Source organism: Carica papaya, chromosome 6 (assembly GCF_054855325.1).
Source record: "Carica papaya isolate Zhongbai chromosome 6, ASM5485532v1, whole genome shotgun sequence".
Lineage (NCBI taxonomy): Eukaryota > Viridiplantae > Streptophyta > Magnoliopsida > Brassicales > Caricaceae > Carica > Carica papaya.
Window position 1 is genome coordinate 28374100 of NC_142314.1, and position 16829 is coordinate 28390928.

The 16829-nt window shown below is 35.2% G+C and overlaps 1 protein-coding gene across 1 annotated transcript; it reads right to left on the reverse strand.

Moving 5' to 3' along the window:
* Window positions 1-1388: 1388 nt before the first annotated feature.
* On the reverse strand, window positions 1389-15257 carry LOC110808093 (uncharacterized). Its single transcript, XM_088222303.1, has 3 exons — window positions 14988-15257; window positions 10202-10282; window positions 1389-1892 (listed from the first exon to the last, which is right to left on the reverse strand). Exons 1-3 carry the CDS (start codon window positions 15144-15146, stop codon window positions 1515-1517), a joined length of 618 nt encoding a protein of 205 aa, XP_088078429.1. The 5' UTR covers window positions 15147-15257; the 3' UTR covers window positions 1389-1514.
* Window positions 15258-16829: the final 1572 nt, after the last annotated feature.

Here is a 16829-nt window from a genome sequence, read left to right on the forward strand (position 1 = left end):
GATCACGCATGCGCGGATTGCCAACGTGGCCTGTCTCGGATCGACGTGGTCTTGCCACGTGGCAGGTCCCGGTTGGCCGGGACTGCTGACTGGGTCTGCTGACGTGGCTGCTGACGTGGCACCCCCTTTTTTTTTTTTTTTTCTTCTCTTCTTCTTCAATTTCCCGGGCGCTACAGTTTATCCTTACTTTTAATACACGTTTCTTTGATGGGTATTGAAGCATGAGTTGCATGCCCTTGTATCATTTTGATGCAAGAATCTTGTGGACCATTGATTGTCTAAAAAATAATAAAGTATGTAATTAATGCAAGTGTAAAATGATGACATGAATGAAAAGTTCACCGGGTATCATGGAAAATAGTGTTCGGACTTGGTATATAGGGTGAACCCTATCGTGGACTTATCGTCAGTCATACGGGATTGAGAAGTCTCATACTGGATAGAGTTGGGAGTTGTTTAATTTTGTTCATATGAAACAGGGTATTGAGGCAGTTTTTAATTATGACACTTATTACCAAATGGGATATGAGAATGACCGATGAATTGTAAAAGAAATGTTTGTGTATCCACGTATAGCAGGATTTCCTATACGCCCCCAGTAATACCAGTAATGGAAACGGAAATACATGACAAGAATGGTAATGATGAGTAACCCTAGTTTGGGTGAGATGGTAAAGAATCTAACATTATATTTTTATTAGAATGTATGTTTATTGTGATTTAATTTTGATTCTGATTATATATTAGCGTATTATGTTTAGAAGACTACTAATAAGAGAAAGAAATAATAATGTTTTCAGTAAAAACTGATAAAGGATGCGTTAACATTCATATTTCATTAAAAATAATATGCTCCATCAATTATTTTATAATTTTCTACAACCCTTTGATTACTGTCTCAATAGTAAGCTTTTTGATATTCTTATTAAACTAATTAGTTCATAATTTTTTATTAATCATTTTAAATAAAAACAATTAATATTCAGATCTAAAATAGTGAAAAAACAGCTAGGATATTATTCCTTTCCGTTATGCCAGACTTGAATTGAAATTAACTATTGTTTTGTAGTAATTTTCTTATTTTAGATTTTAAAACAATCTAGTAAGCCTTCCGCATATTATTAGTTAACGTACAAAAAATATAACTTTTAAACTTTAAACTCTTTCGCGCAATGATAATTTCAGTATCGGTATATTATTACAACTATTCTAAATACTCAAAATCTTTAATAGGATTTCAGACTTTTACATATTATGCTTCATAAAGAGAAAAACAAGTTAATAATATTGTTTAGATGATATATTTATGCCTCAGCTGATGCTGTCATGCATGATATCCATCCAATCACACTATTGAGCAAGCAGTAGGAGAAAAACAATGATAGATATACAAAAATGAAAATGAACTTATACTACATATGCAGCCAATTCTGAGTGTTTTCAAACATGTCATAACAACTTTTAACCAACCAAAAGAAATGTAAACATCTAGAAGAAAATGCACACATACAAACTCAGTAAGAGAAATCATGGGCTGGACTATCTGCATGCATGTCCATACAATCATTGGCGATCGGAGAATTGGCATCCCTGTTTTGGTTCTCATTGCTCCGACCTCCATTTGGACAAGACAGTACATTCGAATGATAACCACCTTGTGCCAAGTGATAGTGCTGCAGGCTACGACGAACAGGACTGGACAGGGCATTTGAGAAAACGGAGTTCTTTGCTTGATGATCAACATGCCCAGAACGAACTCCCTGTCCAACTGTTAACGATGCAAATGGATTGGAAGAAATGGGAACACCATGTACTGCAGTTTGTGAATGTTGGTGCTGAATCGGCAGTCTAGGAGACACTGGTGATTCCTCTGCTCCATATTCAAGTTCATTCTGCAGAAATACCAGAACAAAGTTAGACAGCCATTTTATTTTCCTACAGATTTTACCTTACCCTCTTTTTCAAAGTTCTTAAATATAATTCAAACTACAAATTCCGAGTTTTATATTTTTTGAAAGGGGAATTGAAATTAGTAAGATTCATAACAAAGTTGGTAAATCAAACTATATTTTCCTCCATATTTTATTTTACCATAAAATAGAGAGCACTTAAAATATTTTAAAAAAATTTAGATCATATGAAACTGATGTCACAGCCAACTAAAAGGGTAGTTCTTGTGAAAGATAATGTATAGAATATGTATGATAATTCAAAAACTAAAGGATTTTTATCTTTTCCAATTCTCACATCCAAATTATCATAAACAACTAAAACAAATCACCCATGCATCTTCCTTTATAGTGTTCGGAGGGGAGAAGTATGGGATTATAGTAGTTTTATGGGCATTTATTATTGGTGAGCAGCTCTATTTTTTCTTAGTTACTCTGGATGGGATGGTACTGAAGCAGACAACATTAAAAGGAGCTGATTGCACCATTCCTCAGGCTTATCTTTTGAAACATTTGGAGAGAACAAAGTTTTTGAAGGCCTAGTATCAAAATTTTTTAGGATCAGGGATAGCTTGTTCCAGATCTTGTACATCTTCTCAAAGGTCATCCCTTAATATCCTGTAAGTCCCGAAAACCTTGTAAGGCTTTGATTGAGGAAAGTTACAGCCATTTTCGTATAGCTGCAATTTTATCACTAACTATGGCTACACCTTGCTGAGAAATAACATGTCCAAGATAGTAAATAAAGTTTGTGCAACTAAGCTTTCGGATTTTTTTAAGTACAAGACATGTTGTTGAAGGATTGTGAAATTATGTTCTAAAATGCTTCAGATGCTCTACCCAAGACTTTCTGTAAATAAGGATGCCGTCAAATAACACCAAAATGAATTGCCTCAAATGCTTCTGAAAACTTTGATCCATCAATAATTAAAAAGTAGAGGGAGCATTTGTGAGGCCAAAAGGCAATATCAAAAATTCAAAAGGGCTGTGATTTCTTCTGAATGAGGTTTCCCTACATCTTGCGGTGTCATCCAAATATGATGATAACCAGAAAGAAGATCCAAGAAAAAAGCAGCCCCATACAACTCTTCTAATAATTCTTCAATAACCAGAATGGAAAATTTGTCTTCCACTGTTTCGGAACTGTGTGCATGATAGCCAACACAAAAACACCAAGTTTGATCCACCTTCTTGACTAATAATAGCATAGGAGATAAGAAAGGTGATTGACTGGGTCTGATCAGCCCTTTTTTCAACATAGATTCATTTTGCTTCTCAATGTTATTCTTTTGGAAGTGAGGATAACGATATGGTCCCACCACCAAAAGTGGTGTATTTGAAAATAAAGTGAAATGATGATCACAAGTGCTGAAAATGAGGCAATGAAGTGGGTGGGTTCTTGGAATAACACATCATATTACAGCATTAATCCATTATGCTAAGGATAATACAAAAGAGAGAACCTGTAACTATTTTGTATACGGGTGGTACTCCTTTAGTACCTTGTACATAATAATACTTCACTTTTATTTCAAAAAAAATATATATATATATATATATATATATGCCAAGGATAATACAAAAGAGAGAACCTGTAACTATTTTGTATACGGGTGGTACCCCCTTAGTACCTTGTGCATAATAATACTTCACTTTTATTTCAAAATATATATATATATATATATACATAGAAGAGAGAATCCGGGGTGCTGAGGAGATGTTGGAAGACCATACAGAGTTACACATTGTCCATTGAAGATAAATTTCATGGTCATTAGTTGAGAGTCCCATGTGATTGGACCCAAATGTGTATTAGCCAATTTATCCCAAAACTGCATGGAACCCTATTAAAGAACTCGGAATAAAATCCAAATTAAAATTAATGTTACCCAATTCCAAGGAGACATTTCGATAAAGACCAGAAGACTGAATTTTTCTCCATTTGCACTAAAATTCTGAAGTTGGCGAACTTCAAATCTATCGCCAAGCTGGAGCCAAGGAAGATGTGGGTATTTCCAGAGTCAATTAAAACCACAATAAGAGTGTTGTCAATATACACACTGACTTTCATCATTAAAGAGTGAAATCCTAACATTGGATGCAATGATTTTCAACCACTTCTACTGCATTGGACTCAGGTAAGACTGGAATTTGAGTATAAGCATTGTCGAAGGAATTTTCATCCTCCCCCTAACCAAACCAAGTGTTTGCATTAGCAGGTGAGGTCAAATTTCTCATCATAGTTGAAGCACAGCTCTTGTGCTCGCCAGCAACCCAATTCTTGGAGAAAGTCATTTCACAGCGGGAAAATGTGACAGAGATGAGCAAACAGATGTGGGAACCTCCGTCGTGGAAGTCTGTTGGCCCAAAAGCGCATCAACTCAGGAATGACTCAGAGAACACCTGACACAAAGAGTACATCTCAGAAGAATACACCCGTATCCGTGTTCATATCCGCTTGCAAGGCTCGTGGTGGCTGTCAGGTCTATAGGATTCTGTAGTTCAACTACCATGGCAATATAATCTTGTAATCCACTCACAAAAATTTCAACTTCCTGTTCTGAAGTGAGAGAGTTGCCTCTGCCAAAGCACCTCAAACTTTCTTTGGTAGTCGGCCACTAATACCACTTTGCCTTAATTTGCTTAATTCTCCCAACTTATTACTTCTAACTGGAGGACCAAATCGGAGTGGACAGAAGTGCTTAAAATCTGGGCATCACAATAAGGGGTGATCTTATTCCAGTTTCAAAAACCAGACAATGGAAAGAATCCAACAGAACTTTCCTATCATTGCAGTAAGTTGATGCTGGAAGAAATGTACACAACATCCCAGCCATGGTAATGGGTTTGTGGAACTATCAAACCCTAGAAAATCCAACTTCATATAACGAGAAATAAAGGCTCTATCTTGATCACCTCCTGCAAGAGTATGAGTGCAACTTTCCCTGTCTGGTTGTATATTGCCCTCTCCAAGTTCCTTATGGGCACAATGAAAAGAGGATAGTTCCTCTAAACAGTTGGCCAAAAAATAAAATTTTTGGCGATCATATTCGTTATGATAAGTTTTAAGGAAGGGTTCAAACTTAGGTTGTACATCATGACGTCTGGCTCTAATATCAGTTTGTTATGGTCTCTAATAATGGATCTTTTACAGGACAATTCATATAGAAATCTGCATGAATAGAAGAATGTTTTCAAGTTTTTCATTCCTTCCCTATCTTGAACTAGATTATGGACTTGTTAAGAAAGAATCCAACCATCTCTTGAATAAGGAAGCACTCAACACCTTAAATTAATTTTCCCATACATAAACCTGCCCAATAATACAGCAAAAACTTATTACATTGAAAGAGTAGTTATTGTTGGAGGCTATTTTTCAGAATTGTTCCAACTACCTTCTTGCTTTTATCGCAAGACTTATTCTCCCTTACAACTAACTGTTCAAACATAATACACATATAGTACATAACTTTAAAGAAGATACCCCATCCTACCATTGATACCCTTTTAATTATCATTACATAATCAAAATAAATAAAACATATACAAAAATCAAGCACATGGGAGTTTGTTTATTCTTTGGAACACCTTATCAAAAGGTTGTGGTGTCCCTAACACAGGAGCTTCGACCTTTACCCTCTTGGGCATATCTCCAACATTATCTTTACTGTTCTTCTATTAGCAGCTTGTGCAGCTTGTATATTTTGAATTGGTTGTTGTACTCATGCTATGCACAAGGTCCTAATTCTTCCAAAACTACATTTATTGTATTTTGCATCCACATGCCTCAAGTTTAGCATTTAATTCAGCAGTAGTTACCACTCTTGAAACTGAACTTCTCTTTAGAAAGGTTTGTTTGAAGCGAGAACCGATTACAGGAGTCAGCCTCGTCAAAACAAATCTCAAGAAAGTCAAAACAGAACAAATTGAGCTAAGTCTACTTGTGGCTAGGCGCACTTGGTTTCACGCACTAGATTCCTATCATTGGACTGCAGTGGTATTTTGCCATTCGGCTGAACAGGAGGTGTGGGTCATAGATCAGACGCCAGTGTAAGACATAACGGTACAGAACTCGCAACCAGCAAGCATGGCTGTTTCTAATGGAGTTTACCAAGGCTGATCGTAGAGGCAGTGTTGACCACCTCTGGGTGGTGGCTAGTGAGGACTGGCAGCAATTTCAAGTGTTTAGGGTTTTTGGTTTTTTGCTTGGGAGTCATCTTTTTTTTTTTTTGAGATAAAAGTAGGTAGATGTATTAAAAAAGGGCACTAAGGGTAATGTATAAAGTATTACATATCTAAGAGAACTTAGGAGTGATCTCCTAACTTTTTTTTAAGATGGGCCTAGGTTTGTTTGGGTGTAGGGTTTTCAGACTTTGGCTAGAAGATTCTTTTGACTCAGATGCTGAATTAATGTAAGAAGAACAGGTTCTTTATTCAATTAGGAACTCAGAAATAAAAACCTAGGTATCACATCTAGGATTTTTTAAAAATCACATCTAAGAAATCTTAAACATCGTACTTAAGAGTTTTGTTGCATCATATAACCTAAAAATTGAGAAATCCTCAAAATATTTTATCAAATAACTGAATGTTCCACTGGAAAAGGTTATAACCATATTTGTAGGGAGTGAAGTAAGTCTTTTCCATCTAAATTAACAAATACCAAAAGTAATTCAGAAATACTACTCCTAATAAAATATGAATATTAATTTTAAAAAGATTAAGCATCCTAATACTAATAAAAATTGGAAATATTAAAAACAAATATGAAAACTAAATACTAAAAAGGATAAATTTCTAAAGTTACAAAAACTATAATAATAAACTCTTAAATAGTATAGTAGCTTTACATGTAAAAGAATTGTAATTTCCAATATATTTAATGAACCCATTCTGCGTCAACTATAATCTTCATACCTCCTAGCTACTATAACCAAACAGAAAGCCTACGACTCCCATATTTTGTGTTTAGTTTGGGTGGATGATTGCCCATTGGCCATCTATCTTCTCACCTTTATAATCTTTCATTATGCCTATTGCCCCTATTCATAATTTCACCACTCAGATGGGCATGTGTCTATGAATTTGCATCTCTCTAAAAATCCAAATAACCTGGGAATCTGCAGATATATGTCCTTGATTAACATACTTAGCCACAAAATATTTCCTCCAATACAGACAACAAAATTTGGTCCTTATTCTACTAATTGCTTTGCTACAATCTGTGTTTACACCTACAACTTCTTTTTCAGCCATCTTACTCACATCCCTAGCCAAAATAAACTTCTAACCTACAATTTTTGGAAGGTGAAATAAACTTCTTTTTGATTCAATTGTGCTTAACAAACTTAAACACCAATGGTTTATTGCAAGTTCGTAGGTCTAAGGGTTCTTTCCTCCAGTGTACCCGCCATGTGCTTTAGAAGGAATGCAATCCCAAGGCCACCTTTTCCTCCATTGTGATACAAGTTGGAAGCTTGGACAACTTTTTTTGATGCTTTTGACTTGGTTTGGGGTTCCCCTCCTTCACTTGAGAGTTCATTGTGTTCCTCAACAAAAATGGATGGAGTGAAAAAAGAAGCAAGGATCCCCAGGAGAGATGCAATTTTTGTGCCTTGGGTTTTGCAGCTTGAGCGAAATTACACGATTTTCAAGGATCACAGTTTCCACCTCAATTTCTCTGGGATAGATTGACCTTCTTGGCCCCTTTATAAGTCTCATGGCTTTTCTGGAGCCATTTCTTTACTTTTGTCACAAAGGAATTAAGGTGCTATAGTTGCAATATATTCTTTTTATCTTGGTTTGTTTCGCCTCTTATGGAGGTCTTTTTAAGGATGCCTATATTTTTTGAAATAAAAAGTGTAAAAAATGATAATCACAAGGTATCAAGAAGGTACCAACCATTTATAATAAGTTGACAATTGTGTAAGAGTATCTATGACTACCAAATTCCTCCATTTTATAGATGTCATGCTCCAAAATCAAGGACTTCAAAAATCCTATTATTTCTTTCTTTCCATAAAACCCAAAAGATAGTAAGTAGAATAAGATTTACAACTTGTCTTTTTTTGCATAAATCTTCCCAAGCCCAAAATTCATCCCTCACCGACCCTGCAATAACCTAGTGAATCCCTAGCAGTTCAATTCATACATCATTGGGCACCATAAAAAAATATGACTATAGGACTCAGCAACTTGCTCGCACATGTAGCACCCATTTACCATTATTTTACCTCTCTTCATTATCTTATCAATTGTCAACATGCACTCATGGCTCGCCTCCCAAGTGAAAAAAGCTACCATTGGAGGTGCCTTAAGTTTCGAACTTTGATGAGCCAGGAAGTTAGGAATCCCATCATGCTCTCTGCCTACTAAGTACTTATAATAAAACTCGACAGTGAATTCCCCATCCTGTTTAAGCTTCCATTCAATATGGCCCCTATTTTCATTGACATGAACCATGGAAAGGAGTTGCAGGAACGCTTCAAATTCTTCAATTTCCTAGTCATTCAGGTTCCTGGTCACATTCACTATCCATTCTCTACTACCATTATTATTTTTTTTTTTTGAGATAACATTCTCTACTACCATTATTATCTCTCTATGCGTCTTCAATTAGTATGTTCTTGGATTGGGCTAAGGAATATATTCTCAGGAATTGTCTCTTGAGGGTACCACCAACCACTCACTCATCCAACTATAAATAAATTCTGAAATCCCTCCCTAACCTCCATCTAATAGACTCCTAAACTTTATGCTAGTCCATTAGAATTCTCCTCCAAAGCCCTAACCTGTGCAGTCTCGTCCCTTATCTCCTCGCACCCTCCCTCCCCCATCAAGTCTCCCCCACCGAGCGTCAATCACTCTTTTCCACATTTTATTCTCCTCCTTCAAGAATCTCCACATCCATTTGCCTTGAAGAGCCACATTCATCTTTGTAAGGGATCTTAAACCCAATCCCCCTTGTTTAATAGAAAGTTTATATTCTCCCACTTCACTAAATGATATCTCCTTTTTCCATCATCATCACCCCAAAGAAACCAACACCATATGGCTTCCAATCGTTTTTGCAACTTTCACTAGGATCATCAATGTAGATAGGTAATAGATGGGAAGATTGGTTAACGTACTCTTTATTAATGTCAACCTACCCCCACTAGAAAAGAAATTCGTCTTCCATCCTGCTAATCTTCTTTCGAACATCTTGATCACAGGTTCTCATGTTCCAGAGTCTCTATATTTAGCCCCAATGGTATTCCAAGGAACTTGATCAGAAGATTCACTACTTTGCAACCCACCATCCCAGCAGGATGCACCTCATCACTTATCACAATTCTCACCAATTCTGATTTCTTCAAGTAAATGTTGAGACTCAAAACAACTTGGAAACACAACAGGATACACCTGAGATTTAACAGCATCTTCTCCTCCGATTGGCAGAAAATTAATGCGCCATCAGCAAAGATGTGATAACTCAATCTTAAGGTCATCACTCCCAATCTCAACCCCTCTCACCATCTCCAACTCCCCAGCTCTCTTCAACAAATCATTCAGGGCAGCCATCACGATGATAAACAGTAGCGGGGACAATGGATCACCTTGGCATAACTCCCTAGCTTTCCTTTTAAGGATGTCTTATATTTTAATTTTGTAAATCACTTGTCTCTTCTATATTAATAATGCCTTTTTTCCCTATTAAAAACATCATCTCCATCCTCATTCCAGTCTCTATCAAGTGAGAAATCTCACCCCTGCCTAAAATAATTCTGAGAAAAGAGAACCCACCTTCATGTCCTAGTTTCATTTTCTAAATATGTTTTCTACTTTCAACTATCAAATATGTTTTCCTTACTATTTCATTCCCTAAAAGTAAATAAAATCAATATCTTTTGTGTAGAACTAAAAACACCTTAACTTATATTTGGAAGAAAATGAATTGCATTAAAAAAAGGTGAACATTTACAAATTCACTTTCTAAGCATAAAAATTTAGATATGTGAATAAGTTACATATTGTTTCTTGCAGAATTAATTTCTCATAAACATGGGATTATTTCTAAAATTGTTCAAGAAGTATTTAATTTAAGTAAGTCAATACAAAAAACACGGTATCGGTGCATTTAAAGAAAAAAACTATCTGATAACCAACAGCCCTGTTAAAAATATCACTAAAGAAGATATATTTGGACTGTACGTAGCAACAAAAGAACAAGAGAAGAAACACAAATGTTAAATACATAGTAACTGAGTAACCTGAAGATAAGCAACAACGTCGACTGTTGACACTCTCGATCCCTCTTCCTGCTGTCTCAAAATCCATTGATAAATTTTCTCCTGGAATAGGACAAAGAACAAGAAAGTGTAAATGCATATTAAGCCAATAACTCGAATAATCAACAGTTGAGATGCTAAAAACTGCAGTAGATACAAGTTATGGAGGAAATTTACACTTCTTCTCAAAGAAGAATTGTCAGAAGAAAAAGGAGAAATACAACCATGCAAATTCCTCAAAAGGGAAAATAGAAAGAATAAAGAGAGAAACTGACGAAGTTCGATAGATGATGGCTGACCAATCTCCATGCAGAATAAACAAAGAAAAATCATTGAAATGCACATGCAGCTTAACCCAGAGAGGTGCCAAAGAAAATATGATTTCTAAAAGTTCCTAATGTTCCACTCCAACTCTTCCTACAAACCAAAAGACGAATAAGAGAAAGATAAGCACCAGTATCCTCACCAAAATCTTTTGAATCTTTTCAACTGTTCTAAGTTTTCAGTGCTTCCATAAGCACAGTTTCAGTGAAGAAGTTTTCCTTAAACAAAAGATTTCCAACCCTTGAACAATTGAAACCATCATTCTCTATCTCTAGAATAAATCGATTCTCAGTAAAACTCTTTTCCTTTGGAAGTCAGAATTGCTTGGAGAAAGCTCTTGCCTTGGACTCTAATTCTACAAATCATCATGGCAATCCTTTTCTTCACTAACTGAAGTAACAATTGAACACAAACTTGCATCTTGAGAATTTTCTTCAACGAGCCTACTTTTCAAAACCCATTTCAGACTATTGTTACCTTCTAATTTTTTATCTAGGTCAGTTCCAATCCCAGAGAGAGCATAATTCTTTTACTCAAATTGTTTGGGTCAAATTTGGTCAAACAAAAAAATTAATGATAGCAAGATGATTTTTTGTTTTTCTGTTTTTCCCTTTCCATCCAAAATATCTCCATGGACCCACTTCAATTGATCTTAGTTAGAAGAGAATTTCATATTCCCATGATAGCCCTCTCCAAAATTTTTTCTCCTTATTAAACCGCACATGTTTTCTGGTTGAGATTTTAGCCTTCTCAAAAATTGGCACAGAATCTCCTATTTCAACTCATCTCCACACATCAACTAACCATCAACTAAGACACCAACTAATCTTCCACAACACCACTATATAAGACTTACAGGAAACTCAAAACTAGCGATTAGATCCTTCTCTTCCTTTGATCTAAGTCCTACCTTGAACTACAGCTTGTCCCTTAGTCCTGCACCCAATATTTTAGCATTCATAATCCCACTTTTCCTGGCTCCCATGAAGAACTCTAAAATAGACAAAACAGACCCCAAGAGTTCTTCAAATCCTTCTAGTTCGTCAAAGCTTTAAGGAAGTCTAGCCGCCACTTCACTCCCTTTTATCCTTGAATCTCCTCTCTCTAGTAAATGAAAATTGAAATTCTTCCCCTTTCCTCAACAAAAACCTTAAACAATCTGGCTTCAATTGAAAACCTTCTACACCCTCCCCATGGTATTTACAAAATGAGTAAGAGAAGCAAAAACCTCCTCTGACAACCCTTTGATATCACTAATATGTATATGACGTGATAAAAATGAATTACTCCTAAATAGAATAGAAGTTACAGTTCTTTTAAATGTAAAATTATTATGCTACTCATGAATCTATTATTATAATTTGGTAACTTTAGGATTTTATTACTTTTAGTATTTAGATTTCCTATTTGTTTTAATATTTCTTTTCTGTATTAGTAAGTAATTTTGAAGCACCGTTACAGATACTTGCCACAAAACAGGTCAACTCTAACAGGGACCAGGTCATATGGAAGCTGAAACAAAGTGAGATTTTCACTGTCAAGTCGTATTACAAGTACCTTGTGGGAGATGAGTCTGGGAGGATGCCCAATTTTCCGGTTCATCAGATTTGGAAAGCAAAGGCGCCTCGGAGAATTGCTTTCTTTGCATGGGAAGTAAGTCGAGAATGCATTTTGACAATTGACAAGTTGATGACAAGAGGCAAAATTATGGTTAATGGCTGTTATTTCTGTAAGAAAGCTGCGAAATCCTGCAATCATATCCTCTGTGGTGCCCTATGACTTATGAAATATGGACAATGATCTACGGGCTTATGGGGATTAATTGGGTTATGGTCGGTAGTGTTAAAGATGACATTTGGGCATGGGAAGGGGTATGTAATAAAAGAAAGTTTGTAAAGCTGATTCAATTAACTATTTTTTGGGTAATATAGAATGAATGAATAGTAGTAAGGCTTTTGAGAGCATTGAGGTTGAGACACATAGGATAGAAGATAGATGATTTTAATATTTTAGGTCCATTTTGTTGGGTCATGACATCAATGGGGATAAGAATTTTGGGAATGTTCTTGATACACTAATATAATTGTAAATTTTTTATAAATGGATGGTATCCCCTTAGTACCTTATTTACATATATTTTACATTTTATCTCAACCAAAAAATTAATATTGGTATTCTTATTTCAAAGAAAAAAATATTAGTATTCTTAATTTGTTTGGTATTAATATTCCTATTGTTAGAAGTAAAATTCTTAATTTAGTTTTGGTATTTCTTAACCTAATTTAGGAAAGACTTACCACTCTATCAGTATGAGCATAACCTCTTGAGAGACTAGCATTCAAGTATTCAATAATATTTTGAGCGTTTCTTAGTTTTGTGATTATATGATGCAATCAAACTTTTAAATGTGAAGCTTAAGACTTCTTACATGTGACATTTAAGAAATCCTAGGTGTAATATCTAGATTTTTTATCTTCAAATTCCTAATTGAACAAATCAACCCTGTTTGCTCCTACATCAATAGGTGTGTTAAGCAATGCATGAAGGAAAACTCATACTAACAATGAAAAAGACTAGACTCACATAAGTTACTTTTATCCTTAACATTTCTATCTTCCTAAAATTCAAACCTTATCTTGATTTATTATCTACTTTGGCTTTTGATTTGACAAAGGCACATAATAGTTTGATTCAAGTACCCTTTCCTATCCATAAATTAAGGATAATCCTTGGGTTCTTTAAACCCAAAAAGCTCCATGTGACTTGAGACTCTTTTTTAAAACATGTGACTCTAGAGTTAGTTGATGTATCTATCCTGAGCTTCTAGAGTTCTGATCTCTCTGTCACAGACTCAACTTTCTGAAGCCATAGGCCTCCATGTCTTTACATTAGAGCTTCAGTGGTTCCTTATGATAGACTTCAGTCCTTTACAAACATTTAATTTTGGGGAAGTGAGGGGAAAGGAAAGGAAAGAAAATAAAGATTGCTACAATACTTTCCTTCAAATTGAAAACTTCAAAAAAAAAAGGAAGATATTTTTTTTTAAATAAAAAAAAGGAAGATATACTCAAATAAAAGAATTGTCAATAAACAAATTGTATCAAGATGTCAATCTCTACCACGCCTCAACAATGGTCAATTCTTTTCTCTTTCTGATTCATATGAAGTATTTTGCAACTGAATAACTTCTTACACATATATGCAAAAGCGGCGCTTAAATATATTATTTGAAGATATGTATATATAACTGATGGCACCACTTTTATGTGCCACTGCCACACACACACACATCAGCACCAGCTTAAATATAAAAATTAAAAACATAATTAAATACTTTTCCGAGTATATGTATATTCAAGTACTATAATATTAATAACAATTCTACAGTTCTATAAGAAGTACTTCAGCATGTTACAACATACATGTACTTATAAGTCATACAACAAAAAAAAACAGTAAAATTTTTATTTTCTTATAAAAGTTATATTTGTAAATCTCTATTAAATATTTCAATTTTCCTTTCCCCAGCTGAATCAAGTAAAGGACTACCAATCCTGTCATTTCCTTTACTTTTTAATTTTTTATTATCCTAACATGAGAATGGTGTTTCCTTGCCTTTGCTTTCCTTTACTAATTTTTAAGTAATTGGACCACCTCCTTAAATCACAATTGTTTTATCTACTGCGGCTAACTACGACAAGCAACTCTCCGCATTTATCTATTTACAGTATTACTTTGTGCTTCATCATATTCTTAATTGCCAGAGTTAGATGCTCCCCAAAAACAGTTCATCAGGTAAGATATAATATGGGAGTCCTCTGATTCAAAGCATTTATCTGACCATGCACGGAGAAACCTGGAGAAATCAGATAACCTCACTGCGGAAACAAATTTAAAGGACAAACTACCAGCTATATGAACTAACCATACAAATGAGTTATTTATAAAGTTAAAGCAAGAGTAACCTGATAAGTTAGATCCAAGTGCTCTACTAGTATTAGATAACTGGAAAAGAAAAGGTATAGAAACAAGACAGAGAGTAATGGCAAGAGACACTTGGGGTTGTCAACAAACAATTTCAATTCCTCAATCCGGCAGCGTAGAAATGTTAAGAACATTCTTTTCTTATCGGCTTTAAGACAAATTTACTGCCCAACATAAAAAGATTCTTAACCTAACCCACCTCTCACCCACCTTCATGAGCTGAAACAACACAAATATTCATAAAAATCCAGCATTTAGGATTATTAATTTTTTGGATAGCAATCATTTCTCTCCTCCCTTTGCTCAGAACCCAAACAGATACTACAATTATCGATAAAAATATTTTTTGTCCTAAGACATTTAACAGATTTCAATCACAAAACACACTCATAAAACAAAACCCAGACGAGAGAAACCTCATGAGATCAAATGAAGAAGACAGAAAAGAGAGAAAGCGCACCAGCGCGTGACGTTCACCGGCCTGGAAGGAGAGGCGCTGGTGGTTCATGGCTTGGGTATAGAGCTGCGATAGGGAGTTTGCTGCGCTGCAGAAGGTGGTGTACATGGTACGATCTACCTCGTCGAGGCGCGTGGCGTCGGATTTCCTTTTCTTCGCCATGAAACCAGAAATGAAAAGCAAAAACCCTAGGAGAGAGAGAGAGAGAGAGAGAGAGAGAGAGAGAAGTGAAGGGGAGTTATCGCGATGTTGTTTTTATGTCTTTTGGTTCTGTGCGTATTGCGGGCGTTTAAAGGTAACGATGAGAGAAAGGCGAGGAAGGTTGGTGGAGCAAGGAGAGAGATGGCAACAAGGGGAGTTTTGTGGATATTCTGCCACGTGGAAGACACGTGGCTCATGTGGGACCTCCTTTCCATTGGTATTTTTATTTTTATTTTTATTTTTTTTAAACTCTTGAATCAAAAACTAATAGTTAGGAGTTTGTATGATGTTATTATACCGTACCTCTTTTCACCTAGAAACAAAAGATTGTTAAATACATATTAGAAATTTAAATCTTTTTGCATAAATTAAATTTTTATTTTAAAACCAAGTATTGAAAATCTTATATATGTTATTATACATAAAATCTAGTGATATTGTTAGATCAAGTTACATTACCCAAAAATATTAATTATACATTAACAAAGATTCAAATAATTGTTTCAAAATTAAACTAATACATGAATATATTTAATTATTTTTAAAATTAGTTTAATACATGTATATAAATTAATTATTTCTAAAATTGGTTAGTAACAAGCTCTAATCTATTTAGGCTTAAAAGACAGCGGAGAAAAAGTTGATTGTTTGAAAAACATATACAAGATACATGTAGGAAAATAAGTTCTCAATAGAAAAATCATTTAAATTGTTCCAATGTGTAACACGCCGTATTTGAAAAGTATCCATTCAATTGCGAGTTAATAAAACATTTTTGTTCATTTAATTCAATGAATTTCTATCCATTTATTTCTTTTTTTTTAATATATTCTATTGCGGAATGAGTAAATAAGTTTAATTCATCATGAAAATATAAAAAAAATAATTAAAAAAGATTCATTTTAGACCATTTTGAAAATAATTTTAGAAATATGGGAACAACTGTAGAATTGGGTAGGCCTATTTGAAAATAAATTTAGAAAACATGGGTCAAATTGTAAAAAAAAAAAAAAGAACAGACCACCTCAGCATCTTGGCGAACCACAACGCGCCGTGTGGTGGCCGTGTCAACACGGGCTCCACGCAGGAAGCCCATGCAAGTAATTCACGCGCCATGAAGATAAGACAGCTTAGAGCCACTCCAACACGCGCAAACGATCCAAATTTACATCCTAAATTGGCTCAATCGAACGATCCTCATTCCTCCATGTCAACCTAATCGGACAACCTAGATCAGAAAAAGAGATGTATAAATACCTCTTTTTAGTCGGCACCCAAAACCCTACCCGACACCTCTGACTAGAGGAGAAGAAGAAAAAAGGGTCGTTAGAGGAAAGCTCAACTGGCGGAGGGACGACGGCGCCACTGTGCCGAAGACTAAAAACAAACCAGTAAATAAGAATTTTTTTTCCTGTTCTTCCTATTTTTTCGTCCTAGGTCACTTAGACTAACTCTAATGCAGAATGTGCCAAGAAAAGCCACAACTTGAGAGAAAGAGAGAGAGAGAGAGACAGTGGAGCTCGATTGTGTCATTGCACTAGAAGCCAAAACGACACCGGTAAAGCCGAAATTTCCTTTTTTTCTCCGTAAAACACTCTCCTCTCCATGATTTAATCTTATTCCCATCATGAACCCGCCAAGTTC

Excerpts from the sequence above, each read along its gene's own strand:
- LOC110808093 (XM_088222303.1), bottom strand. The coding sequence starts at position 15,146 with ATGGCGAAGAAAAGGAAATCCGACGCCACGCGCCTCGACGAGGTAGAT. Across the intron at positions 10,283-14,987 it reads CCGGTGAACGTCACGCGCTG|GAGAAAATTTATCAATGGAT; the intron begins GTGCGCTTTCTC and ends GTCCTATTCCAG. Across the intron at positions 1,893-10,201 it reads ACGTTGTTGCTTATCTTCAG|AATGAACTTGAATATGGAGC; the intron begins GTTACTCAGTTA and ends GTATTTCTGCAG.